Genomic DNA, 26,482 nt, shown 5'->3' with positions numbered 1-26,482 from the left:
TTTGCATCAGCAGGTTTGGAGGTTTATTTAATGTCATAGCAGCAGTTGTAATGTAAAGTAACAAAGACATACACACTTGTAAGACCATCAATGAAGGAAACAAAGTTTGCACAATATTTTTTTCTTCAGTCACGGTTTATGCTGCCTATTGAGTTTCATCTGTTACTGGTATAACATAGTGGAAAAAAATTCCCCCTTTGTGTTTCATAAAAGTGATGGTAAGCAAACAGTTAAAACGCACATGGTGTTGCGGGCTAAATATCTGCCATGAGCGATGAATCAGAACAATTACAGCCACATGAAAATACTACAGCTCCTATTTCAGTGATAAAAATGTGTATTGCAATGACAGGCTCACTGTCAGACGTTATTCATGTTAGTTCTCTCTTCTGTTTCAGCACTCTGCATGACATGGCACTTATGTAAAAACAAACAGTGACTGACAAAATGAGAGAAACATTCACATCAGAACATAGCTCATTGATTCTCATTCGACTCATTTGAAGGCTGCAGTCAAACAGACAGATACAGAAACACTGTCACTACAATCCTCAAGTCAGTGAATTCAAATACTGCTGCATCTGAGAGATACTTTTGGTGTTTTTATAGAAAGGAAGACTCTTAATTAGTCATTTTTTTACATACATGACAGGATGGAGAGGGGAAAAAACACAGGAAGTACATTTGAAGAAGTCTCAGCTGCTGTCTGACTGTGCTCGTGTATCTGCGCCTTTCATGTGAGTACAATGTGTCAAAACTACGGAAGCTTTGAGTGGCAAGTGAGAAAAAATGATGATCCATTTTCTAATGACAGGTAAGGAGTTTTGACAGCATCATTTTTCTAATTTAATTCAAGTTTTTCTTAGTTTCCTCTGAGGAACTTTTTTCTTATTGAAAAAAAAAACTGTGTTTTTCAGGAGAAAACGTTTGTAGAAAAATCTCACCTGTTATTATTTGTTTGAACTGAACACTGTTGACTCTGTATGTAATCACATAGTCTAAAACAGGCCTTAAAGGGAGGGTATAATGCTAATTTCAAGCTTTATATTTCTTTCTGTGATACCTGTGGAGTAGCTTAGCATAATTTACAATTAAAAAAACGATCTCATTGTTCTCACACTGGTGCTCTGTGCAGGCCCTCATACAGCCTCTGCCTGAAACCACTTAGTCAGCTCTGTCCCTTTAAGAAACCCCCTCCCTACAAGTCCACTTTCTTCTGATTGGCCAGGCTCTCCGACGCCTGCTGAGGCTGCACTTTGTGACGTCACAAAACCTGGCGTTCACAGCAGCCTGTAGACTGAGCTGAGAAGCCTACTCCAACATACTTTCACCTACAGATCTGAAACTTCACCCACGTTTAGTCTGGACAACCAACATATATATATATATATGTCTTAAAATGTGAAACAGCATAATACCCCCTTTTAAAGATGCTGCAATCTAGCCTCTTGTGGCAGAAAGGAGTATTACAACCGAGGCCTTTTCCCCACATTTTTTCACATGGGGGGAAATATGAAGGAGACTTATTTTACCGTCTTCAGTCTTAAACACAGGAGGGAAATTAATTTTGATAAAATAAAAAAAATGGATCATCAGAATTTTTCTCTTGTCTCTCTGGGCTTCTGTAAAAATGGCTTCATTTTACTGACATTAATTGTACTTGTATGTAAAAATATCTGACGTTCACGTCAAACAATAAGTGGACTAATGCCTGTTCATCCCTGTAATCTCAGCAAACTGTACTTTAGTTACCAATAGTTAGATTATCCAGAGCAGCATGTACTGACCTGCCCGCGCTATAGTAGATGTTTTCTTGTCTGTAATATATAAATTTAGCACACCTCTCACAGACACACGGACTACTCAATCAGCTATTATTATTACAAGTTTCTTATTGGGGCTGCGGGGCAACTCCTGACTCTGATATGAATAAATATAGGCATATAAAAATACAACAAGCATACCTACAGTATGTCCTGCTGCTCTTCCCTGGTAAAAGGTGTTTCATACAACTAGATACTGGTGTACGTATATACACTATGATATTTAATAGTGACTCCTAATTTGCATATTTTTCGTTTAAATGTAATAAACATTAATATATTTGAGTGATGATTGTTTTTATTTGTGGATTAATACAAATGTTTTAATTTTACCCATTTCAGTTCAGAGTATTGTTTTTATTAGAGCACAGGATTTATTGGTATACATACAAAGATAGGTATATACAATTCATGACTTGAATCATGACACTTTTACATTTAACTTGCCTTTGATGGAGAGATTTCGGATCAGTTTGAACTTAAAGACACACAGGGTACAGAGAGGTTTCACTCTCAGCGATACGCTTCAGGGTTTTTACAATTTTGGGCACCACAAGCTCTGCGGTGATCGAACATTTCACAGCTGGAATCAGTACATTCTGTGGAAAAGAAACTGCAGTAATACAGTACAAACAGCAGAGGGGCCATTTGGCTTCTTAATTCATGTTACAGATCAAAGAGTAGTCACCCCCCCCCCCCCTCGAAAAAAAAAACACCCTTTCTTCTCATGCTTACCTTGATATAAGACAACCTCACTCCGGCACACTTACCTCCCGACTCACATTAAATTATTGCAATTCCAAAAACTGCCCAAATTATTTCCAGAACATAAAAATAAAGGCAAGTTTAACAGGTGCACTATTCGACTATTTCATGCAATGTTCTGATTTTTGTCATGTATACAAAGGCATTGTGTCACATAGGCTTAGTGTCACTTTGAACACACCTCGGGTTAGAGTTTGAACGACAGCTCTTTTCTCGACATGAATCGTCGTGGACAAATCATGATATTAAAAACAGAAAAATAAACAGTAGAAATGTGTTTTCATTGACACCAATGAAGTCAGGTGGGTAACACCAGCATTCCTTTATATTAAGATGACTCAAAGCTAGCCGTGTGATGGGATTAAATGTCTTTATGATTAGTATACAGATGTGTCAAGTGTCTAAGGTGCACAACTGCCTGGAGTAAGCTCACGTGGATGTGACAAATCATAGAGTTCACATTTGCAATTATTTCCGTTTCCCTTTTTTCTCTCTTTAACAAAGAGAAGAAATAAAAAAGTATATTGCTTCAAAAAACATTTTTTCCTTTTTTTTTTTTGTAATATTGTGAAACATTTTCATTCACCACTTCTCTGGTTTTTGTCTAGCTAGACAGAGCATTACATTATCAGTCAAAGATACATACAGAAAGATGCTGTGAATCCAAGAGATTAAACGATCGACGATGGGACGTGACGGTGGCTAATTCCTGGGACCGCTTGTTGGAGTCTGTCTGTCTGTCTGTGTGTCTGTCTGTCTGAGCCAGCCTCCTCTCTACCAGCAGGTGGCACAATGCGAGCACTGATGTATTGCCTGGGTGAAGGGGAGGGGCTGAGAGGTTAGTCCGTCACAGTCACAATAGTCAGTCCAAGGACCATCAGTGTGTTCAGCTCTGTGACTGAGGGTCTGCAAACCTAGCTGCACATGCTCTCTATCCCTCCCTCCCCCCTCCCTCCCTCCCTCCCTCCCACCGCCTCCTACGCCTTTAGTCAGTGAGTAATGTTAAAACACAAAGGGGTGGGGGGGCTCCTCATTTGCTCTTTCCAGACGTGCTGGAGCCCCCCGCCCCGCCCTCCATCTTGTCGGCGATTTCTGACGTGTCTAACTTCTCCGAGCCGTCCCCTTTCTCTGACCTCTCCTTCTCAGACCTCTCCTCCCCCTCCGCCAGCTCGGACCGCTCTGACCTGGCATCCGCGTCCCCCTCCGACTTCTCCTTCCTCTCCGAGTGGTCGGGGTCCATGCCCGAGGTGCCCGGCTTGTCCCACTTGGCCATGGCTTCATACTCATCTATACAGGTGGTGACGTTTGAAGTCCAGGCCTTCAGGTCCTCCTGCAGAGACCAGAGAAACACATGTCTTACAAGGAGCCTCTTTCTCGTGTGGTATCTTTCTCTCTTCAGTCCCTCCAGGAAGATGCGAACTCATGCAATTCAGCCAATCCCCGCAACTTTTACGCAAACTTGCAAATTTGACTAATCAACCTATTTCCCCCTCGGGTGTCAACGTGTATATCACCAAATATTGATCTTCATATGCCTGCAATGTATAAACATTGGAGAGTATCGTTTACTGTGCCTTTAATATCTTCCGAACGCTGCATACTAGAGACATACTTTTGTAATGCTGTGAAGCAGACAGCTGTGATTGTCTCTTTTTCATGAGCTTCCTGATCCGCCCTCAAACTACACATTATTTAATGAGACTCTATAGAGTGAATTAGTGCTGGGCGGGATGACTAAAAATCTGTATTGCGTATGTTTTTATATTCTGGTGGTTTAATGATATATCACATTTCACGTTTTATATATCTGACCTCAAATTTGTATCCATCAATATTTCTTTTCCTTTTGGTGGTGTTGGTATTATATTGCGGTATTACAAAATGAAAAGGTACTTAAAACATGATTCTAGCTCTTTTTGCTCTAATGTCAAAGGGAACACATCAATGTGTTTTTATGTACATATAAACAGTTAATTATACTTCATATTATGAAGGACTTTAAAGTCTATTTTCCTCCTACTTTCACCACACTTGGTTCAGCAACTACAAATAGACTTGTGGGCTGCAATTGAGTTACTTGTCATCTACTGTTCCCTTTCAGTCGATTCACTCGGTACAACACATATACAGTATATGTGTTGTACCTCGTTCCTCTCCTTCAGAGAACAGAAGTTATAGTCATAACATTTCGTTTCTAACGGTGCTCAAATATAGGTTTAATCAGCATGACCAGCCCTGTGATGGTAACTTTTGGAAATGAAACTCAAGCATCCTACTTCCTGTCGCCAAACACAACCTCATGCCGTGTGTGCGCAGCAGGTGGAGCCGCTAAAACACTCCGCGGCACCTCTGCTCCGTGAACGGTCCGTTCTTTATCATTACTCTGCTTCTCTCGCTAATTTATTTATTTATTTATTTATTTAGCCAATCTTCACCCTAGTCTACCACTATTATTGGCATTGTAACCATAAGTATGTGTCTGTTGTTGTTCATGTAACAAGGACATATGTTGTTGTTGTAACAAGAACATATGTTGTTGTTGCTCTCTTTGCCTGTCTCTATCCTGCATCTCCTTCTATCCCATTTTCGGCCCATCCAGTCGAGGCAGATGGCTGTTCAACATGAGTCTGGTTCTGCTCGAGGTTTCTGCCTGTTAAAAGGAAGTTTTTCCTTGCCAATGTGCCGAATTGCTAAGTGCTACTCATGGTGGATTGATGTTGGGCCTCTCTTTGAATAACTTAACAAAGAGTCGGTCTAGACCTGCTCTTTCTGTAAAGTGTCTCGAGATAACCCTGGTTATGATTTGGCGCTATACAAATAAAATTTGATTGATTGATTGATTGATTGATTGATTGATTCATGCAGCCACAACACCGGGACAAGGTTCCGCTAATAACGGGGACACATTCACTGAAAAGCCGACTGGCGTAACTGTGCGTCTGATTCAATCATCCCGGCGACATCATATATGACGCTGCAGCATGGCGCACATGTTTACAGGCACGTGACACACACACACTCTGCATGCAGAGCGTCAGGTCTCTGTGTGCAGGTCTCTGTGTGCTCTGTGGAAGAGATGCACTATCACGGTGAATCATGGTATTGATGGTATTGCAAAATCTATGTCGTGGCAGAGGTGACACCTGAAAACTGTGTCCTGCCCTCCCCTACAGTGAATCCATAATGACAGATCCAATACTTGATGTCTGCTTGTGATTATTTATCCACATTGAAAACTGTTAGCCGTCCACTTAGTAACTTCCTGGTGCCATTAACTTTCCCCCAACCAGAGGCTCTGTTACAAATGTGAGTCAGTGTTTTTACGGTCAGGTAGAAATCACTGTCTCTTTTTTTAAGTGGTTTTATACAAGCGTAGCACCTGAAATAACAATTTTAAGAACAGCTTAAATGTAAATGTAGATGTAGATTCTTCTTTGGTGAGCAGTGATATAGGCACAAGCAGTGCAAAATTACTATTCCATGGTAATTTCCTTTAGTTCCATTCAATTTTTAGACATTTATTTGGCATCTTAACACGGAAACTGACTGAAGTGGTGGCTTTATTGTGCCGTTTGTAGCTCACAGTTCACAGTACGCACAAAAAAAGCCTGAAAAAACATGGCAACTTTTTCGAAAATCTGCCATGAAATCAGACATTTTAGGCTGCAACAATCACAGAAAAAGCCAGTGAAATCCTAGAGGGACTGTCTTATGCATGTTTTTCATTTTGTGGTTCATCATTACAGATCAGATTTAGCCTTTAACAGAGAAGAGAATCAAATTTAAGCCGTACAAATTCAGGTTATCGAACAAATTGTTTCACAGTAAGATGGTAGAATTAAGTCTGCTTGGATAGATGATTGAAATGCAGCAACAAGTGTGATACCTTTTTTTTTTTTACTTATAGTACCCATGAAATAAAAAATACAAGTTAAAGTTATGTTATCATACATGTCATATGCTGATTGTCAACTATGTTTAAATATCTGTTGCAGCAATAAACAACAATAATTCTTTTTAGGTACTTTTTATGACATTTTAGAGGTTTTCATTTCCTGTTGGACACAAAAAATAATGATGAGTCATCCTTGGGGACGTACACTAATTTTGCATATGAAAAGCTTTCTTGAATTTTTCTTTCCCTCCTCCACAACGCACAGGACCTACAAGCTATCAGTTATGGGTCATAACTATGTTAGAATCTTCTCAGATCCAGTGCTATTGGCTACTGTGAAGACCAATTAATATCTGTGCTAGATCCCTCCCGAGCTTCCTCTTTAAAAGAAACACGTAAATGTGCTGAATTATAAAGTCCAACTATGTATAAGGACTTCATTACAATCACGTTTGCATAGAAATCTAACTTAAGTAGTAGTACAGAAGCTTTATGGGGAGCACCATCTTAAAAAAATAAACAATCCTCCATTTTGGTTTTTCATATTGTCTCAAAGGAGAACAGGACAAGAGATTTCAATTGCAGAAATATTCGCTGTAGCAGAACAGATTTTTATATTTATATCAGATTTAATAATCTCTTTAGTTATCTCCAACTGCAACGCGGTTCTTACAATATTCGAAGTTATTTGGTACAACTTAATACGGACTATAATTTCCAATCAAATGTTTCTTTTTACAGCGTTTTTCAGTCTCCATACAGAAACTGAATAAAGATAACCCCAACAGCATCAAAGGAAATATACATATTTAACCTGTAGATCTCCTGTTTTCTGAAAATACTAACAGTATACTTTATATTTTGCTCATATCTTGTGTTATTTCAGTAAACTAATAGAGAAATACAAATAAGGACATTAAAAATAGACAAACTCATATTCTATTAAGACCAAAACCAGTCAATGCTTTCTTAACCCCAAGCCCATTGGTTCCCACTGGGGACGTATTTAAAATGGCACACAAATACAATTTGTTCTTCAATTTAAAAATGCTTTGAAGTGTATCAAGCAGATGGCAACTAAAGTATTTGTAAAGGTTCAAACTGGAGGATATCGTGCATTTGGATCTGATGATAATAAAGAAAATATGGAAGATCACCGGGCTTATGCTTTAAAATGATTGAATAGATGTACCCGCAGCAGGTCTATATTTTGGTATATTCAATAATGTGTAGAATTATCGAGTTGGTTCCACTTAAAAAAGCCTTAAATATAAATGTTCTTACCTCATCTTTTGCATGGAATGCAAAGTTGTTTCCATCGTTTAATCTGTTCCAGAAAAATACAGGGATTGTAAGTTTCGCACAGAATTCAATATCTTTAATATTATAATTATAATGTTGTCTCTAAATATGTAAAATCACAATATAAATTGACATGTTCTACCATTTAAACAAACAAACAAACAAACGAACAATATGATAGCTCTTACTTGAGAATGAAGACATTTTTCTTCTTCTTGTATCCCATTGAAGGATCGAATGAGCAGATACTGAGGTCGACCGGAGGCTCCTCGTTGTACGTTGTGGTTTGGTTCCTACCATCCTTGTAGAAGGTCAGCTTTCCCTCTTTCAGCACACAGTAAACGTTCACCCAGGACTTGCTGTAAAATCAAAACGACACATGTTTAGTGAATCTTTATAGATTCATATTAAACTAATTTCTGGACATAACTTGGGCCAGTTGGAAATAGATCAATAAATTAAAGATCAACACAAGACTATAACAAGTCTGTTCTATAAGACACATTTAATGACACAGTAATTACCTAAAATAAACTACAGATAAAGCTAATTTAATTGAATCGATCATTTGTGAAGCCCATTGCTCCTCAGTTACTGTTCTTCGAAAAGTAAACTTGTCATGTCAACTGTGTCAGTGTTTCTATAGTGTGTGATTACACTTGCAATAAATTCATACCCATGTATTTCTGTGAATTAATTTTTGTCATGCTAGAAGATATTCTCCATTACTCATAGGGCAGCTTTGGTGAGTCAAGGTCAAGGTCAAGTCAAGGTGAGTCGCAGAGCACAGCACTGTGTGTAGATATTGTGTATGAATGTATCTATATCTATTTATCTACGTATCTAGGTTGAATGGACTCTGCAACTTGTGTAACTTGTTGTTAACGACATGTTAAGAGTGAATTTTTGTTCTTTTTAAATGCTAAATTGTTCAAATAACGTCAAAATGCATCCTCTAAGCTACCTAGCTAGCCTCTGGGCTAAAATAGCTAACTGTCCTTTTGTAGTGTGCTCTGTATTGCTGCCTATAGTGAGCCAACTTTATGACTCACAAGTATGTATTATGTTCCGGTTCATCATTCTCCAGACAATGCACAGTCCAGCGGTTGCTTGAACAAGCCAAGTACAGGAAAGTTTTACACAGTTACACTGGACAGCAACAGATGGCTTTGCCTGCTAAAATGGTGTTGTTCGCAGATTAGCATAAATAAGTTCCAGGAATTGTTAAAAGTACTGTCTCCAGATGTCTTAAACATTTTCAGCTGACTAAGTGGCAAATGTGACGCCATCTTGTTGGCTGAAGTTGCTTGAGTTCACCTAATAAAATAAAAAAACAGGACCAGGAGGCTAACGTTGGCCTAAACTCTTACAACTTCCAGGACCAACCGTCACAGAGTGGAAATACAACACAGCAGATATGCTATTTGTGACCCTTTCTCGCTATTTCTTTTACATTTAAGGTGACTTTACTAATAACTAATAAGGTAGTTCATGATGCTTTCCTTGTTGGAAGTAAAGATGTATTACTACTGTAAGCTAGCTGAGCATGCTAACATTTGCAATGTATGTCAGAGCAGATAAAAACACTAGTTGCTGCTTGGGTAAGAGGGTTAGCAAATGATCAGTTGTAAGCTATGTCTGTTTTATGATCTATTAGGAATGCTCTACCTGTTTGGGCTTCTCTGCTGAGCTTCAAGGTCAGAGGTGGTGGCCTTTTTGCGGTACAGGAAACCTTCATTTTGGGCAGTGTGTGAGGGTGGCTGTGGTGTTGTTGGGGCACCAGTAGCTGGAGCTGAGCGAGAACGTCTCGTCTCCTCTGGCTCTTTTGGACGGGGCCTCCTTCTCGGTTTGGGTCGGTCTCTGGCACGAGGACGTCCATCAAAACGAGTCACGGGTGCTGAGAGGCTGCTAGGAGGCCGATAAGGCTCTCCTCGTGCCTGAGAAAACAGAAAAAAAGAGAATCTTACCAGGACACAAAAATAAAACATACACAAAATTGTGTTATATTAAGTGTTAGCAAACTCACATTTGCTGCTTCTCTCTCCTGGACCTGTTCTACAATCTCTGCCATAGTAGATCTCTTCTCCCTGCAACAGATATGAGTCACCCAAACAGTCAACACAGTCATTATTCAACCTTAAAAATCATTAGGATCACACTGGACACTGCAGACTAGGCAAATTGTAAGCCAAATTTCGTAGAACTGTCACAGCATGACTCATTCACATACCCTGAGCGTTTGTCGGAGCCCTCCTTAACAGAGCCCTCCAGGTCACTTGAGTCCTGCCTCTGCAGCCTCTGCTTGCTGCTACCCTCCTGTTCGCTGGATGACTGCCTCTCCAGGCGCCTCCGGTAGCGCTCCTGACGCACAATCAGCGGCAGCTCGTTCAGCCTGGCCTGGATCTCCTGCTCGCTGGAGGTCTGTCTACCCAGCTTATACTCCCTCTCTCTCCTCAGATGGTCCATCTGAGGATCGGAGCGACTGCCGCGAGGATCCCTCTGAAGTCGGCCGTGGAGGAGCTCAAGCCCTGATTCTGGCCCCATGTCTGCCATCGGGATGTCCCCAAACTGTTCTCGCTGTACTCTGCTGGCTTCTAGGAGAGGGTTTACAGCCTTGTGGATATGGTTGATCCTGGGCTGCATGAAGTCAGCCTTCAGGTGCTGCCATGCATACGCCATCTTAGGGTCCATGATACCGCCACTCTGCGCCAGGAATCCAGAACTGCCCAGACTTCCACTGCTGTAATGATTTTGTGCCAGGAAGCCTGAGCTACCCATTCCCCCACTGCTCTGATAATTCTGTGCCAAGTATCCAGAACTCACCATGTTAGGCTGTTGTGCCAAATACCCAGAACTCCCCATATTGGGTTGCTGTGCCAAATACCCAGAACTTCCGAGATTAGGCTGTTGTGCCAAATACCCAGAGCTTCCCATATTGGGTTGCTGTGCCAAATACCCAGAGCTACCCATATTAGGCTGTTGTGCCAAATATCCTGTGCTCCCTAAATTAGGTTGCTGTCCTAAATACCCAGAACTTCCCACATTTTGTGTTTGGGCCAAATATCCAGAACTTCCCATATTTTGTGTTTGGGCCAAATATCCAGAACTTCCCATATTTTGTGTTTGGGCCAAATATCCAGAACTGCCCATATTCTGTTGAGGCAGATAGCCAGGGCTTCCCATTCCTCCACTGCCTGGCTGCTGAGCTAGGTTACCTGAACTACCTAACCTGCCACTGCTTAGATGGTTTTGCAAACCACCCACAGACCCAGTATTCAGTCCAAAGTACCCAGAACTCTCTGCACTGCCAGCAGTTTGATGGTTTATCCCAAGGTAAGTAGATGTGTCTCCTCCAGCACTGTGGGAGGTCAGTGCTGAGAAACCCGAGTCACTTCCAGCTCCGGCTGAGGGATGGTTCATTCCAAGGTACGAAGAGCCGACCAACTTCCCAGTGCTCTGCTGTTCCAGCCCGTGGTAGCCTGATCCATTTAGGACTGGGTTATAGCCGGCCAAGGACAATCTCTGGGTTGCAGGGGTGGCACCCAGATTCAGACTGGTCTGTAAGGGTTTGGACTCTAAATGCCCCTGTACCGTGTGCCTCAAGAAAGATGAGGTAGCGCTGGTTGAGGGAACGCAGGGAGTCAGACAAGATAAGGGGAACATCCTCCGACTGGAGAGTGGCGTTGACTTTTTCTCCTCCTCTTTTTTCTTCTCAGCCTAAATAGAGAGGTATCTATATAACTAATAGCTCCACAGTGACCCAATTAACCCTTTCATGCATGCATTATTAAATCAAAAAGGTTCTTTAGGTTGAGTTTTGTTTTATTACTTTGAAACAGGTAAAAATGTATGCCCAAAAGTTTGGTATCTGCCAAAGGGGAACCTAATAAATATAGACTTTGTGCATTGAAATACAATTTGAAATCCGAAACTATTAAATATAGCTATATAAATAAAACTATTAAAATGTAAATTAAAATATTGAATAAAGGGGGAATTGAAATATAGGCTTTAAAGGTAGAATTCACCCAATGTTGCAAAAAGTCCACTGGAGTAGACTGAATGATATTCAGTCAAATAAATCAGCGTTCAACATCTTACTTGATTAACTGTTATTTTCCCTCCTCATTTTATAAGAATAAACCTTCTTATATTTTGAGACGCACCTTTAGTTATGTATGAAGGTGTGTTTACTTTTCCTTACACCATTTCTAATTTCAGATGATATTTCTTAAGTCAACAAAGATATACACATAATCAAATGGAAATGTAGACAATGTTTAGTGAGTCAGTTACTTGGTTTTTGAGAGATCATACTTAAACTTTAATAGTTCAAAATGGCTTCCAAATACCTGTCCACTGTGGACGCCAAGCATGAAAGGGTTTAAACCAAAATCAAAGGCAGGGTAGTCTAATGAAATCATCAAGTTATCAGGAAGTATCTGCTCAAAACATTGACTTCTGAAGAATGTAGCATGAAGGCATATGGGGTGCAGTGAGTGAGGGAACACCACATGCAAAAACTGTCATGAGACAGATTTTATCCCATAATGATGCAAACTTATGGCACGCGCACATGCCTGCTAAGCAAACACAACCTCTCAAGGTCACTATTTTTTTTTCCTGAAGCAGCATTAAATTGTGACTCCACCAAACTGATTAAACATTTATCTACAGTCAAGCTTACTGCGGAAAGCTGGCGGAGAGAGCTGAAGCGTTCTTTCCAGGTTACAGCAGCCTTGCGGAAGGCCTCGTGGCGAAGGATGAGCTGCTCAACCTCGTCTGTTTGGGCTCGGGCCTCGCCTCCCGCCGGCTCCCTGGAGGTGATCAGCGGCTCCTTGGCCTTCAGCCAGGCCTCCGCCTTCACTGTCTCCTGTGCGAACTGGAAGTGTTCCTGCTCTGTTGGTGACAGCAGACCAGAAACGCATTAACCATCAGAACACATTTTAATGAATACTCCAGTATTAAGCTTTTGAATAATATTTATCCATTGGATCTTAGCATAATCGATGTATTTCTTTTCATTACAGTCATGTTCAGAGTAAAAAAGAACAATAAGATTCATACGACCATGTAGTTTGAGTTACTCACTGCGCAGTAACCTTTCCTGGTGTTTGTCCCATTTTTCTACAAGATCCTTCTGCTTGGCCAGAAGGCTGTCCAACTTCTCTTGTATCTGTGGTGACAGACAGATTGCAGCCATGACCACAACAACATACTGCTACATCTTAAATAAGCTATTGTGAGGGTTTTATTTATTCATTGTGGTTTGTGCGATGGTCATCCACATGCTCTTTGTTAGCCTGACCTCCTCTGATGCAGGGTTTCCTGCAGCAATCAGGATCTTGCCGAGGTCGGCACACTGCTGGATGGTCTTGCTGCGGCCGTCAATTTTGGCTTTCAGCTCCTGGTGTTGTTTCATCATCCCCTCCAGAGCCGTCAAATCCCTGAGGGGGGATTGATCAGATTATTCAGATTAGATGAAGTAACAAATACTTGTGGGATTCCTTATAACTGCAGAAGGAAAGATGTTGGCTCTATGCTTCAAAGGTATACCGATTTACATGATTAAATGATCAATAAATTCACTAGTAGATGCGTAGAATTTGGGCGTGGCTCTAATGATGGCGATGTGATTCAGTCGACCAGTCCTGAACTTACCCAGCTAGAATTTTTTTGTTCTAAGAACGTTCTGAGAATGTTACGTGCGATGTTCTGGGAATGTTTTGAGCGGGAAGTTTTGATTTGGTTCCCAAAATGTTCCTTTTAATAGCAGGAGAACGTTCTCAGAAAACATTTTCAGAAAGCTGCAGTAAGAATGTTCAAATCACATTTCAGGAACGTTTTATAAATCACGTTCTGATAGTTCAGGCCGTACTAACATCCTGAAAAGATCCTCAGCATGTTCTACCTTTGTTTTTATGTAACATCGAGCAAATGTTTTATAAAAGGCGTTCTGACATCCCAGGCCTCAATAATATCCTGGAAATATCTCCAGAATTTTGCAGTTAAAACGTTTTGTCTTAGTTTATTTTTTAACGCAACGAGAACTTTATTTGAAATGATAAACATCTTTAAAACATTCTTTGAGTATTAGATTAAAACATTTTCTTTCAAACGTAACTAGAACTTGTAGGTAATGTTAGCCAGTGTTATGGGAACGTTCCCGGCTAGCTGGGTTGGTCCAAACTACAGGATGGATTGCCATTAGGGCTGGACCAATAGCATTGATATGGTAAATGTGAGACTGATACTGATTTTAGTAGGGCAAAGATTCATTGATTACTGATATGGCAGCTGATGTCGCTATAGTTGGAATAAAAATAAACCTTTTCTATGTGCATAGTGCCCCGATTTTGCCCCAATATGACAATACAAAAACACTTTATTAAGAACAATGTCAACCAATTCTAATCCCAACAACCGTCTGCTCTGCTGCGATGCGTCATGTACACAACGTGATAAACTCTTCTGATATAGGTCGCCATTGATACATGAGCTGAAAACACCGGCTGTACAATCTACTTCACTATCACTGCTTAAGATCAAACTCTTTACAACACCTTTACAACTAACATTATTTATTCTTAGTCTTTATCTCCTACGATGTACAGATGATATGCAACTAAGGCTGGATTTGAATCAGGGACAAAATAGTAAATTGGTATGTGTTTTTGTCCGTCTTAAGCCTTGGTGATTGCCTTATAAAGAACATTTACTCGTTCCAGCTTCTCAAACGTTAACATTTTCAATTCCAGTCAATTTAAAAAAGCAGTAGGACCGTGTATGGACAAGAGTCTGGAGATACAATATGCAATGTATCTTGCAACAGTGTTAGAAAGCCGATATACTGCAATTTTTTACATCTAATTTTGGGAAAATTATGTTAGTATAAACACAGACCAACAGCATAGTATGTGAGTAAACCTTTCTTAGTGTTACTATTCACACATATAACAGCACATCTTTCATGCAGTCTGAACAAAGGAATCAACATTTGCCTGTAACAGTAAAAAATGAGGGTAAAAAAACAGCAAATTAAAGACATCATCTTTGGCCGGTCATCTTTCATTTATCTGACGTATAGGCTAAACTAATTAAGAGTTCATAAATAAGCCACTGACAAACAATTAATGCAAGTAGAGCAGCAATTAATTAGTATCATATGTAAACTGTTGTTTTAATTAATAGTTTAGTCAATAAAAGTGCATAATTACTGGAAAATCATATACATGTGGCATTTTAAATGTTTTGTTTTACTCAACCAAAACCCAAAGACATTAATTTCACAATGACACAAGACAAAGAACAGCAAAAAAATCTGCCATTAATGTTAAATAAATAACAAAACTTATACAACCAGTTATCAAAATAAGCCCTAAACAGGACATGTACAAATGTCTTGACACCATTATCAGTCCTACAGTGCTGCATGTTCATTAATATGAACAGTGCTGCAAGCTTACTGTGTAAAATAACAATAATGGCAGTGATTACAGTGTGGAATTTAAAGCCCCCTGTATTATGTCATATGCTAAATTGAATAACAGATGTCAAATGAAATTAGGTCAAGGTGACACAGCAGCCTATTTTATACTTTACAGTAATGACGTTCTGTCTACAGGGACTGTACCAGACCACAGAGACTCAGTTTAACTGAAGCACAAACTGCAGCTTATAAACCCTCACCATGTACTGTATACAGTAAACACACAGAATTATAAAGAAGGTTTACAGCTGAATGAAGGCATCGCAGGTGTCTTACCTGGGCTCATCCCATCCGATCTGGCCCATGATGCCCTCCATCCACATCAGGTTTTCACGCACCACAGAGAAGAACTGCACCTTGTCAGTAACGGAGGTGACCTGCACTCGACTGGCCTCACAGGAGCTCAGCAGCTCCTTCCAGGCCTCCATCACCTCCTGCTCTTTCACCATGATGGCCTCCGCCTTCTCCCCGGCATAGATGGTTCTCAGCTGGGCCGCGTTCTCCTGCAGCTGCCTCACCTACACAGAGAAAGGACGGAGGGATTCAGTGTCATCATCACAGAAAATTATAGTGTAGAAGAGTTGTTGAACTGAACTGAAATGCTACATTTTAAAAAGCAAAAAAAACAATCAGTATCAAATCATTCTTACAAAACACCAGCCTGTGTCCTCTAGAAGAGAGGAACATATAGCCAATCATATTACAATGACTTGTAGAGGTGGTAGGTGTTATTAGGCCGTTTATGTTAGGGTCCACATGAGTCAGGTGTTTTGAAAATGTGACAACAGATTAGCCAATACTATGCTAGCTATGTTAAAAACTGTACAGAAGTACAGTAGAAAGCTGAGCAACACAATTGCTGTCTGGTCCTCTGCGTTACCCTTCACATGTTATTTTTTCGCTCTGCTTGTGTCGTTCTGAATCCACATTGAACAAATCCAATATGAAAGCCTTCTTTTTACAGTACATGCTCAAGACTAGGTCAAAACCTTGTATATGGCTGACCGCATCAGGTCACTGTGTGCTTTTGTGGGCCATGTTATAAGGACTGTCCTTATGAGGCCGATGACAACGTGTTTGAAAGCAGGTGCGCGCTGCGGACGTAGGTGAGGACAGCGGACGAGCAGTGGACGAGCAGCCCCGCCTACTCCCCGAACAAAGTATCCAGAGCTGTATAGACAGAGAGTCAGGAGTCGGTGCTTTGTACTAATTCAACTAATTGAATTTAGGGTTTACAATTCAACAAACTTGTGGTATTAGTACTGTCCAAATCAAACATATGTTGTGTTAATTGTGTTAAAATGTGACTACAGATCAGACAAACGGATGCTAGCTGTTTCAGTAAACGTTAAATCAGCTCACCCCAGCTTCTCGACGTTTGAATGATCCAAAAGTTCTTATAAGCTGTTTCAATTTCACATTTTTAAGCTGCTGTTGCAGAAGTACAACATTTAATACTATAGTCGAGGTTTGAACCTGAGGTGTGTGTAAGCATTTGGAAAGTCAGAAACATAATTTAATACTGGGTTTTCTTGTATGTAAGAAAATGTAAACATTTTAGAAAGTTAATTGACTGAATATAATTTAAAAAAACAAAACAAAACATAGTCAATGTTATAAGAATTGTGTTAGACTTTTGAAGAGATTAAACAATATGATGAGAGTGAAAAAACTCTGAGCTTCTGACTGTTGGTTAAACAAAATGAGCCACATGCAGATATGAGCACAGTGTCTGTGACCAGCGATTAATCTCATCAAAAATAAGTTTGGTGAATGTTTATCCTCTCATCCTTGAGCTGGTGAGAGCAGGTACACTGTGACTGATGGGCTCAGAGAGAAAGCATATCACTCGCCTGTGCGACGAGCAGTTGAAGGGCATGTTCGAAGGAGTGCATCAGTCTCTGCAGGGTGGCCGGGTTGGTGATGTTGGCTTGGCACGCCCTCACCTCTGGCAGCTGCTTCATCTTCCCCGCGATCTGAGCCAAGACCTACAACGCAGGACGGCAGCGTCACGAGCGCTTTAAAAATAGCAGCCGCATGTCATGGCCAGACTGTCTACCTTTGATGAAGAACACGATACACCTGAGTCACAGGCGGATATTTTGTTTTGACTGTACCTCTTTGCAGTCGGTGAAGAACTTGTGCAGCTGGTGCGACGCTGCCAGCATCTGTCTGCGGGTCTCCATCAGCTCCAGCAGGTCGGCCCACGACTCGTTCAGCCCGTCCTTCCACTCGGCGATGGTGGCCGCGTCCGAGTGTCCGCAGTCGATCATCTCGTTCACCATTTTGTTCACCTGCTCCATGCGCTGCTGCCCCATGCTGTTTGTCTCTGAGGCGAACTTGGTGAACCTCTCCTGAAGCACCTGGTACACAAACACACACAACATTACAGGGCCTGCACACAGTAACAAAACCTGATTCATTCTTATATAACGCAGTTACACAATGCATTAATTTATGCAATAAATACTGTCTTTTTGAGAGTCTGTGCTTCTCCCATTCTTACTCTACCATTATTTTGTGTAACCATGAAACACAAGAGGTCTAAAATTAACATCTCAGGTTTGTAAAACATGATATGTGTATTATTAATGTGGTTTCTATTCCTGCTTTGACACGTTTCACACCTGTGATTAAGTGCGACAGTAGAGTGGATCACTTATTACAATAAACATGTAATTATATTTCCTTGTTCTGATGTAAAATACGACATATGGTTGATGGTAAAAACTCACACGTTTGTCAGACTGTAAATGTGTCAGATATCTTGTGGTTATATTAATGTATCATCTGAAGCCGTGCTGCTGGACTGACCGTGACGTCCTCGAGGTCGTGGCCCAGCTCAGTGGAACTGGCCACCGCCTCTCGCTCAGTGATCCACTTCTCCAGCTCCTCCACGTCCTTGTTGAGCTGATAGAGCCAGTACTGCTGCTCCAGCTTGGTCTTCCTGTGCTCCACCATGTCCTTCAGAGACACGTACAGCCGATCGATGTGCGACTGCTGCTTGGTGATCTGCTCGCTGGTGGAAATGGAGAGAAAACGAAATGTTACCACAGAAAATGTGCCAAAGTCATTCCCCTTTGCTAGTAGTATACGTTTGCTTTGTGAGTGTTCTGGGGGGTCATTTCACACCTATCTGGGTGTCCCAGCTCCAGTAAATGCTGACACTGCTGGGAGAGCATGCCCACAGTCTCTGCATATGTTTCCACTGTTTGCTCCAGATTCAGGTGAGCCTTCAGCAGCTGCAGGGTGCTCGCCTCGTCCTGAAATGTATCAGAACAATTTCAGTATATAGGTTTCACATTATCACTTATAACTATGTACCTGTCAGGTCCGTCCGTACCGTTCCTTTCTCCTCATTGACCAGGTGCAGCTTCTGTCCTGACAGCCAGGACTCCACTTTGGCCGCCTCGCTGTAGTACTGATGAGACTGCAGCGCGGCATCCAGCATCACAGACCTCCTCTCCGTCTCCAGCTGCAGAACCTCCCACAGCTGGCGCACATGCCCTGCCCCCTCACGCACAAACTCTACCTCAGGAGTCCTCAGCGAGGCGATGATCCCCGCCCGGTCCAGAACCTCCTCAACACGAGCCCGTCGCCCCGTCAGCTCCCTCTGCAGCGTCTGAGAACAAGCAGAGGAAAGTTATACCGATATATGGTTTTGCTGATGTTATCGGGCTGATATGAGCCTATCACAGATATTTCGGTATTAGCTTATATGTCTTCTTCTATGTGCGGATGTGAGCACTTTTTTTCCAACATATTATGCAGAAAACAATGCATGGAATGATTTAGAAAAAGTGTTATAATGTAGTTTATCCAGCAAAGAGATTTGGTATTCAAGAAAGCAGCTCTCTGAAGCCTTTGCAGTGAAATTGGTGCAAAATCCTGTCTTAAAGGGCTATTTTCATACCAGCTCAAAATGTCACAACATTAGCTTCTGTGTCTGTAATTTCTTCCCTCTTATTAAGTCAGTATCAGTGTATCGGTCCCAGAGACCCCAATTCAGTCTGGCTTTCTAAGTTCACAGACAGTGGTCCGGCCAACATCCTCTGTGACACTTACCTGGTTCTTCTTCACATGCTGCTGCACACTCTGCAGGTTGTTCCCATAATCCTTACAGGAGGCCAGAGGCAGCCTCTCCTGAATCCACATCTGTAAAGGAAACACAATCAGGTCATTACTTTGATCAGATATGAGGATCTACGAACAGTAGCAAATATATGTAGCATATGCATTTTGAATGATGCATTAAGTCTTGTTAATTCTGTTATCCTACATAAAAGGGTCCTGTGTCCACGAACGGCGCTTTTTACGCTGGCAGCGTCCACCACCTCAATTCCAGAGCTTCTCACCGGCACTTACTGTTGCTAGGTTACAAAAGTTGTATCACGGAACTTCTGCTTCCCTTGGTGGTGACCGTTAAGTCTGTTTTAAACTGCTCTGTATGCTTATTTGCTTTTATTCGAGGAAATGTTACAAAGAAAAAATAAAAACAATGTATAGGAAGCGTGTCCTGGCATTAGCAGCAACCCTCTCCTCCACCATTGTTGTTGACAAAGTAGATATGAGAAGTCCCACCCCTTCTTGATTTTGATTGGTTGGTGAGGGAGCAGTGACATTGTCGAGCGCAGCAGTCTTCTTAAAATTGAACTATTTTGAAGTGATAAAAACCAGCTCAATCGAGGGTGTTTTTGCGCTGAAAACGCTGAACTGCGTCTGTTTTGTATAGAAATAGGCGCTGCCTGTTAGTGGACACAGGCCTTAGGGCCCGATCAGACAGAAGGCATTTTGCAGGCTGTAAAACGTGAGGCGCACCGCACTGCCTTTTTTGTTGAAGCCTACAGTTAAAAAAAGAGCAGCTCCCTTTTTGCGCGAATCATAGCTGTCATTAACCTAACCGTTATATCGTGAACTGACAGAAGGCCCGCCTCTCCTTTCATCCGATTGGACAGTGAGAAAAAACGCCCATGATGTCGGGCGCTTTTCTGCTTTGAGTTGAAGTTTTTTCAACTTGAGGCGCTCAGAGCGTTTCAAAAACGCATGCCGCACAGAGCAGAAAAATGCGAGGCGCTCTGCGACGCAAAAGCAGCGCGCAAAAAGCGTCTCATTGAAAACAATGACCAAAAAGCCCCCAGCTGCTAAAACGCCTTCCATCTGATGGAGCCCTTAGGGTGTCACATTATCACTTTTCAATCACAAATTCATCTAAATAAACTTTCAATCTAAATCAAACGCAGGATCAGCGATTCTCTTGTAGGCTATTTTTTTTATCAACTGGTCTATTTGCATCTGAAAGAAAGAAAAATATTCATAGATGATACTGCCTAGCTAACCGTTAGCCTGCAGCTGCACTTTTGCAGGATATCCAAAAGGAACATGCTGTTGACATGCGCTGCTTTATTGCTGCCAGTGACATACTGTGACCTGTAAACTAGCCTGTAGCTTATTTTGGCATATCAACAGTGATGTTTATAATTTACTGACCCTGGAAAATAAAAGGAAATAAAGACTTGAATCTAATTCCTAATAGCAGGCCATCAAACTGTTAAATTCTCATGATGATCCTGCTGATGTACGTTTCCTTTCTTCTCCTGATGACTGATTATAATGATGGTTTGTATACGCACGTGTCCTGTTGTCATTCAGCGTATTCATGTATTCTTGTATTTTACCATGTTTTGTGTATCAGAGTCCATGTGCCTATGTCTTTAGGTGTTTTATGCTTTGACCTGGTTGTAAAACAAATTCCCCCTCATAGAGTAAGTTGAAGTTGCAGTAAAGTGTCTTATTCATGGTGAATATCAGTGGAAAATAAGTGTACCATTGAAGGTATTCACCTGTCATATCTGTCACTGCTTAAAAACGGTTCAACTGTATATTGGGAGAATCGTTACATCCCTACTAAATATACAATAAAATAATATATAAGCTAACTGTCACAGATGTAAAAGAGGGAATTAAAACATGGAATGAAAGGATGAGAGACTCACTATCTCGTCCTCCAGGTCCTGTGCGACTTGATGCATCTCTTTGGAGGCCAGCAGGATGCGGCGTCTCTCCTTCAGGGGCTCGATGAGGCGGACGATGCGGGTCTCCACCACGCCCGACTGCTCGCCACCCTCCTTGTCACCTGCCATCAGCCCTCGCTGGGGGACGCACACCCCCTGCAAGCTCCCCAGCTCCCCCACATCCTTGTAAAAGTCCCCGATCTGAGACTCCATCGCCTGCAGCCGAGGGAGAGGAAGGTCATGTTACAGCCATATGAGGCACAGACAAACACCATCAGCTGTTTCCTACCAGAACATTTCAGGGTTATGTAACGGGCTGCCTCACTTTAAAGGAGAAAAAGCATATGGTGCATTTTTTAATGCCACTGAACCTCGGGTTGCCACAACAGCGGCCTCTGTGGACACATGTCAGAGCTGAAGGAAATTATATAAACAGCAATGAGCTGATGGAGGCAGTCTGTCAGAAACATGGAAACATCAGGGCGGTTACAGAGTTACAGTCATACAAACATTCATCATTGTTTTCTATGTGTAGAGGAAGAAATACTCTTTTTTTAGTTAAATGTCAAAGGTCGGAGTCTAAGAACCAAGTTTGTTATTTTGTGTTAAAGAGCACCAGCATGAGAACAATTAGGAGTTATTTAACTGTAAATTATGCTACGCTACTCCACAGGTATCACAGAGTGAAATCAGCATAATACCTCCCCTTTAAGAATCATGAAGAATCATCATTATTGTTGGTGTACAGAGTTTGACTCACAGCTTAAATGTGTCATGATGATATTTATGAAGATTATATTCATGATGGCTGCTGTAGATGATTTTGTTGTCTTGTCTATTTCAGGATCTTTTTGCTGTGTTCGGTGCAGTACCACTTCACCCTTCATGCTGCAAAAGCTTGTACCTTTAACTCAGCTGGAGTCACTATACTGAATTATAATTTCAATTGCACTAAATAAAACAAAGGGTCGAAAATGTTCTGTAGCTTGACTACAACACTTTCACTTTCAATATGAGGAATAAAACACTCTGAGTGCAGCCATTTTACATCATTTGATTTTATTTCTTTCCAATGCTCTCTCATGGATCCTGCATCCTGGTTTCTTTAAAGCTGCCTACGCTGGCTTTAAATACATTTTGCAGCTAATTCTACAAACATTTTTCAAATATATATTAATATTTGATATACTTTCACTACTGCCAAAGCCCAGTGAAAAAACGATTAAATGTATTACAGTGACATACGGTTGCTTGCTTCCCTATTCACAGAGATCAAACATGGAAACAAATTTTCAGTTGTTCTTTATAGCTACAAAATATGGACCTGTTCTTTACCTTTAAAGAATGCAAACCTCCCAAAACCTTTCAGATATGAGGATTTTCTTTTTTTCTATACAATTGGGCTTTTTGTTGCTCAATCTGGAAGTGGCTAAATAATTATGTGAGCAATATGTGCAGTAAGATGCAAGGTTGCAAACTCATGAGGCCTGCAAAGAATAAAGTGCAATCAAGAGTAAGAGTTAGTAACAGTTAAAACAAAAAGGAGAATAAAAAAAGTGTTATATAAGTATTACAATGCTAAAGTGGTGCGTAGATGGGCTATGCAGTTTTCTTACGATCTAAAAGTATCAAATAAACATATGTCACTGATTAAACCTAAGGAATAAAAGTCTGTATCTGTACACTACAGATATAGCAATGCAAAGGGCAATACAAAGGATTGTGTCGGGGATAACTCCACATGTTTCTGTCCTGATCACAGAAACCTGGAGAGTCTTGAGACTAACCTGGAACTTCTGGAGCTGCTCATTGAAGGTGGGCAGATGGTGGGCCTGCTCCAGCTGCGGGGGCTGCTGCTCCAGGTGGGAGAGCTGGTTGTCCAGGTCGGAGTAGCTCTTCACCGCCGGCTCGGGCTTGTTGTTCTCAAAGAGCTGCCGGGCTTTAGCCTTGGTGGTAATCTCCAGGTCGGACCAGCACTCTCTGATCTCCTCCAGCTTCTGCTGAACCACTGAACGCAGCTCCGGCTTCTCCTGGATCAGCTCCTGACCCTCCTGGAGACAGACAGGGATCAAAGGTTTAGCTGACTGCTAACGCAAAATAACACATCTCAGATTGATCATAACATCTTACTTAAAGAGTAAAGGGATATTCTGTTTTTCTTTGACATATCTTTGGGGTCTAAATGACCAATAGGTCATAAGGTATGGATTTAGTCAGGTAGATTTCTGCGTTGTGGCTACAATGTAATATGTTAGGGCAAATGCTGCCGATCAAAGTGCGTCTACCCAAAGTGTTTGTTTTTGTCGCTGACATACTGCAATTGTTCATGAAAACTGCCTGACAGCAATACAGAAAAGAAGGCCAACTTTAATAGACCCTTTTGTTAAAGTAGGATTCTTTATTTAAGGCACAAACAGCCGATACACTGTTCCCTTCATAACCACCAGACTCCTTTGACAAAAGCATTAACTTTACCCAGCAGAACCTTTGAGTTGCTTGTCTACCTCAGCCTCAGTCAATGAGTTTGTTTCATGTTAGCGTGACTCTGGTGTTTTAAATGGATATTTTGAATCCAACACAAATACAAAATAACACAAAAAAGTACTAAATCTAGGCAGTGGTACACCAGCAACTCTGTGAGGTAAAATTACTGTTTTTGTTAATGGAGTCTGGTGGCTTTGAAGAGATCTGCTTTTTTAGTAAAAAACAAAAGTATTACTGTTTAACAAAAGGTCTACCTCTGTAGGGATCCTTTCTGTAATGTTGTCAGACACTTAGAATAACAATCTGAGCCTGTCAGCGGTTTAAACAAGAAGTTTTAGGGGCGCCGGTTTAGCTCAGTTTAGCTCCCATATACAGAGGCTACAGTCCTCGATGCAGCGGCCTCGGTTTTTGACTCCCACCCTCGGCCCCTTTGCTGCGTGTCATCCCTCATTCTCTCTTCCGGCACTGGCAACTGTCCTCTCTCCTTCAATAAAGGCCAAAAAAGTTCAGAAAAAAAAACTTTTATTGGAGGGACTTTACAGAGACACATGTTCCTGCAGAGATTACGCTGCAATCTTTACAGCCTGTTTCACAGCTGCCGGCTGGAGGAATGAACTCTAGCAATATAAAACTTTTAGTCATTTAGACCCCAAAGAATCTGAAACATTGGGCCCAGGTTTAAAAAAAAATACTGGAATTTCCCTTTAAAATCTACATTATGTCATTTCTTGGCTCAGTGACTTTTTGCTTCTCGCTCCTTTAATGTCAACATTTGCTTCAAGGAACGGTCCTTACGGGCTGAGATGATTGTTGCTTCGCTTGGTTAACAGTTAAATCTTTCAACTGCACAATTACTGCAGAGAAGTGTCCACCATTTTATATATCAAGCACAAAGAAAATCTATTACTAAATTCAAATGTAATCTTCCTAATGTCGTTTGCAGGACACTGATTTTTCGGTAAACTTTTATAAATTGTCTTTACAGAAGAAGAAAAGATTACAGAACAGATCTCCACAGATCCTTCCTGCTACGAAACCACAAACCTCTGGATGTTATATGACATGCACCACATTATTTCAGGCAGCTACAGTGAGATAACATTTGTGCTGTAAGCGAGCATCTTAATTCAGTTTTGTCCCCGGAATAGCTCGGGAAAACACAGCTCCACGCCAAGACTGGAGCCCCCTGCTTGCAGAGAGGCAGGTGTGTGGAGCAAAGTTTGGCCTGGGGCTGACCTAAAAATCATGCATGGCAGGTCTAATAAAACCCCTGTTCTGTCCTTTGCCTGTTCCTCCTCTGCTCCTCTTCACTCCCCTAAATCTCAGGCTTTGTTCGTGACGTGATGAGGATGAGGAGATGCGGACTGATCGAAGCTCGTGGCATTTTTTCTTTGTGTCCATGAAGCTCTTGGATTATTACTAGTCTCCTCTTGTACCAGGACTTCGGGGAGAAGGAGGTGTTTTCCATCTACGACATGATTTTGGATATTTTTGCACCAGGCAAAGACGTTCATGATTTGAATCCGCCTGATAATGTTGCAGATTTTTCTGTATTTTTAAAGAAATTGATGCACCACATTCTTGTGTAAAATATGATACCTGATGATGTATTCTTTATTTACGTAGGTCAGATTGTAATAAAAAGCGTGCATATGATGTGTTTTATCCTCTAAATTCTGCTTTATCGTTCACAGAGAGCTGGACCTATATCCTATGGCTTTCATAATGCAGTGCTGCATTCCTCCTCTTGGCACAGGCTCTCTGCTTAACTGCTGCTAGCGCTCACTCTCTCACATCCCTCTCTCTCTCTCTCGCTCCTACCTTCCCTCAGCCTTGCTCTCCCTCTCATAATGCAGAGCCAGCAGAAAGCAGGTCTCTCTCTCTCTCTCCTCTCTTGGCTTTACTGACACACAGAGTGAAGCAGAGGGAGAAGAAATCAGAGAGGGGGTGGAGAGAGGAGAGGAGAAAGGAAGAAGGGAGGCAAAAAGGAGGAAGAATCAAAGGTTTATGGAACAGGAAGGAGGCTGCGGGTGTGATGCTAAAGCCCGGGCACAGTTGGATCCAGAGGGCATCTGTGAAGTGAATTTTCGAGGCGGTCATGGCCAATGTGGTGCGATATTTTAATGGCTACCACGTATGAATCATGCTATCATGGCAGGGTGGTGTTGCCAAATTCTGCAGGCTTTCTTGTAATGCTGATGCAGCATAAAGAAATAGTGGGTGGGACTAAAAGGCTGGTGTGATACTACCAGCACAAACAACAATGTACTCACACCTACTCTATGCATACAAGTAACACTATGCTGCTTTTATCTGCAGAAAAATGAGACCAATGGAGAACCAGAAAACACAGAGCTCACATCCCGATTCAAAAATAGCTAATCAAGAAGTGCGGCAAATATCATGAAAGCCTCTGAGAATTAGGCTTGAAATAGTAAAAATTCATACATGATATCAAAGTAGGAAGTCTCATGTAGCATCCCCTGAAATCTGACTGAAAGTAAACCTTCATTACTTTTAGAAAACCTAGCCTAAGAAAAGCTTATTTTGCTGTTTAGACCATTTCCCCAGTTGAGGCGTGGCCAAACACGTTTTGATTGACATCTGCTCGAATGATCTGCACAGCAATGGTGAATGTGACAGCCAGCGCAGAGCAGCTGTACATGTTTGATTCTTCTGAGTCAGAATCAGAGAAGGAAGCAAAAGCCCTTAT

General features: G+C 41.4%; 1 protein-coding gene across 1 annotated transcript in view; it reads right to left on the bottom strand.

Annotated features, from left to right (window-relative positions):
* sptbn4a (spectrin, beta, non-erythrocytic 4a) overlaps nucleotides 1-26,482 on the bottom strand; it is a 41,992-nt gene continuing 15,510 nt past the window's right edge. Inside the window, exons 2-19 of the mRNA XM_069673864.1 lie at nucleotides 23,073-23,336; nucleotides 21,268-21,501; nucleotides 19,340-19,429; nucleotides 18,618-18,896; nucleotides 18,407-18,537; nucleotides 18,089-18,293; nucleotides 17,392-17,637; nucleotides 17,128-17,262; nucleotides 15,551-15,792; nucleotides 13,094-13,232; nucleotides 12,877-12,961; nucleotides 12,473-12,684; nucleotides 10,016-11,502; nucleotides 9,812-9,872; nucleotides 9,454-9,722; nucleotides 7,974-8,144; nucleotides 7,768-7,810; nucleotides 1-3,918 (exon numbers count right to left, since the gene is read on the bottom strand). Coding sequence (XP_069529965.1) covers nucleotides 3,619-3,918; nucleotides 7,768-7,810; nucleotides 7,974-8,144; nucleotides 9,454-9,722; nucleotides 9,812-9,872; nucleotides 10,016-11,502; nucleotides 12,473-12,684; nucleotides 12,877-12,961; nucleotides 13,094-13,232; nucleotides 15,551-15,792; nucleotides 17,128-17,262; nucleotides 17,392-17,637; nucleotides 18,089-18,293; nucleotides 18,407-18,537; nucleotides 18,618-18,896; nucleotides 19,340-19,429; nucleotides 21,268-21,501; nucleotides 23,073-23,336 — 4,593 coding nt within the window. The 3' untranslated portion in view covers nucleotides 1-3,618. The remainder of the gene's footprint in view (nucleotides 3,919-7,767; nucleotides 7,811-7,973; nucleotides 8,145-9,453; nucleotides 9,723-9,811; nucleotides 9,873-10,015; nucleotides 11,503-12,472; nucleotides 12,685-12,876; nucleotides 12,962-13,093; nucleotides 13,233-15,550; nucleotides 15,793-17,127; nucleotides 17,263-17,391; nucleotides 17,638-18,088; nucleotides 18,294-18,406; nucleotides 18,538-18,617; nucleotides 18,897-19,339; nucleotides 19,430-21,267; nucleotides 21,502-23,072; nucleotides 23,337-26,482) is intronic.

Source organism: Semicossyphus pulcher, unplaced genomic scaffold (genome assembly GCF_022749685.1).
Source record: "Semicossyphus pulcher isolate SPU_LCO1_2020_fin unplaced genomic scaffold, fSemPul1.0.p SCAF_10, whole genome shotgun sequence".
NCBI classification, from domain to species: Eukaryota; Metazoa; Chordata; class Actinopteri; order Labriformes; family Labridae; genus Semicossyphus; species Semicossyphus pulcher.
This window is presented reverse-complemented; position numbering and strand designations above follow the sequence as displayed.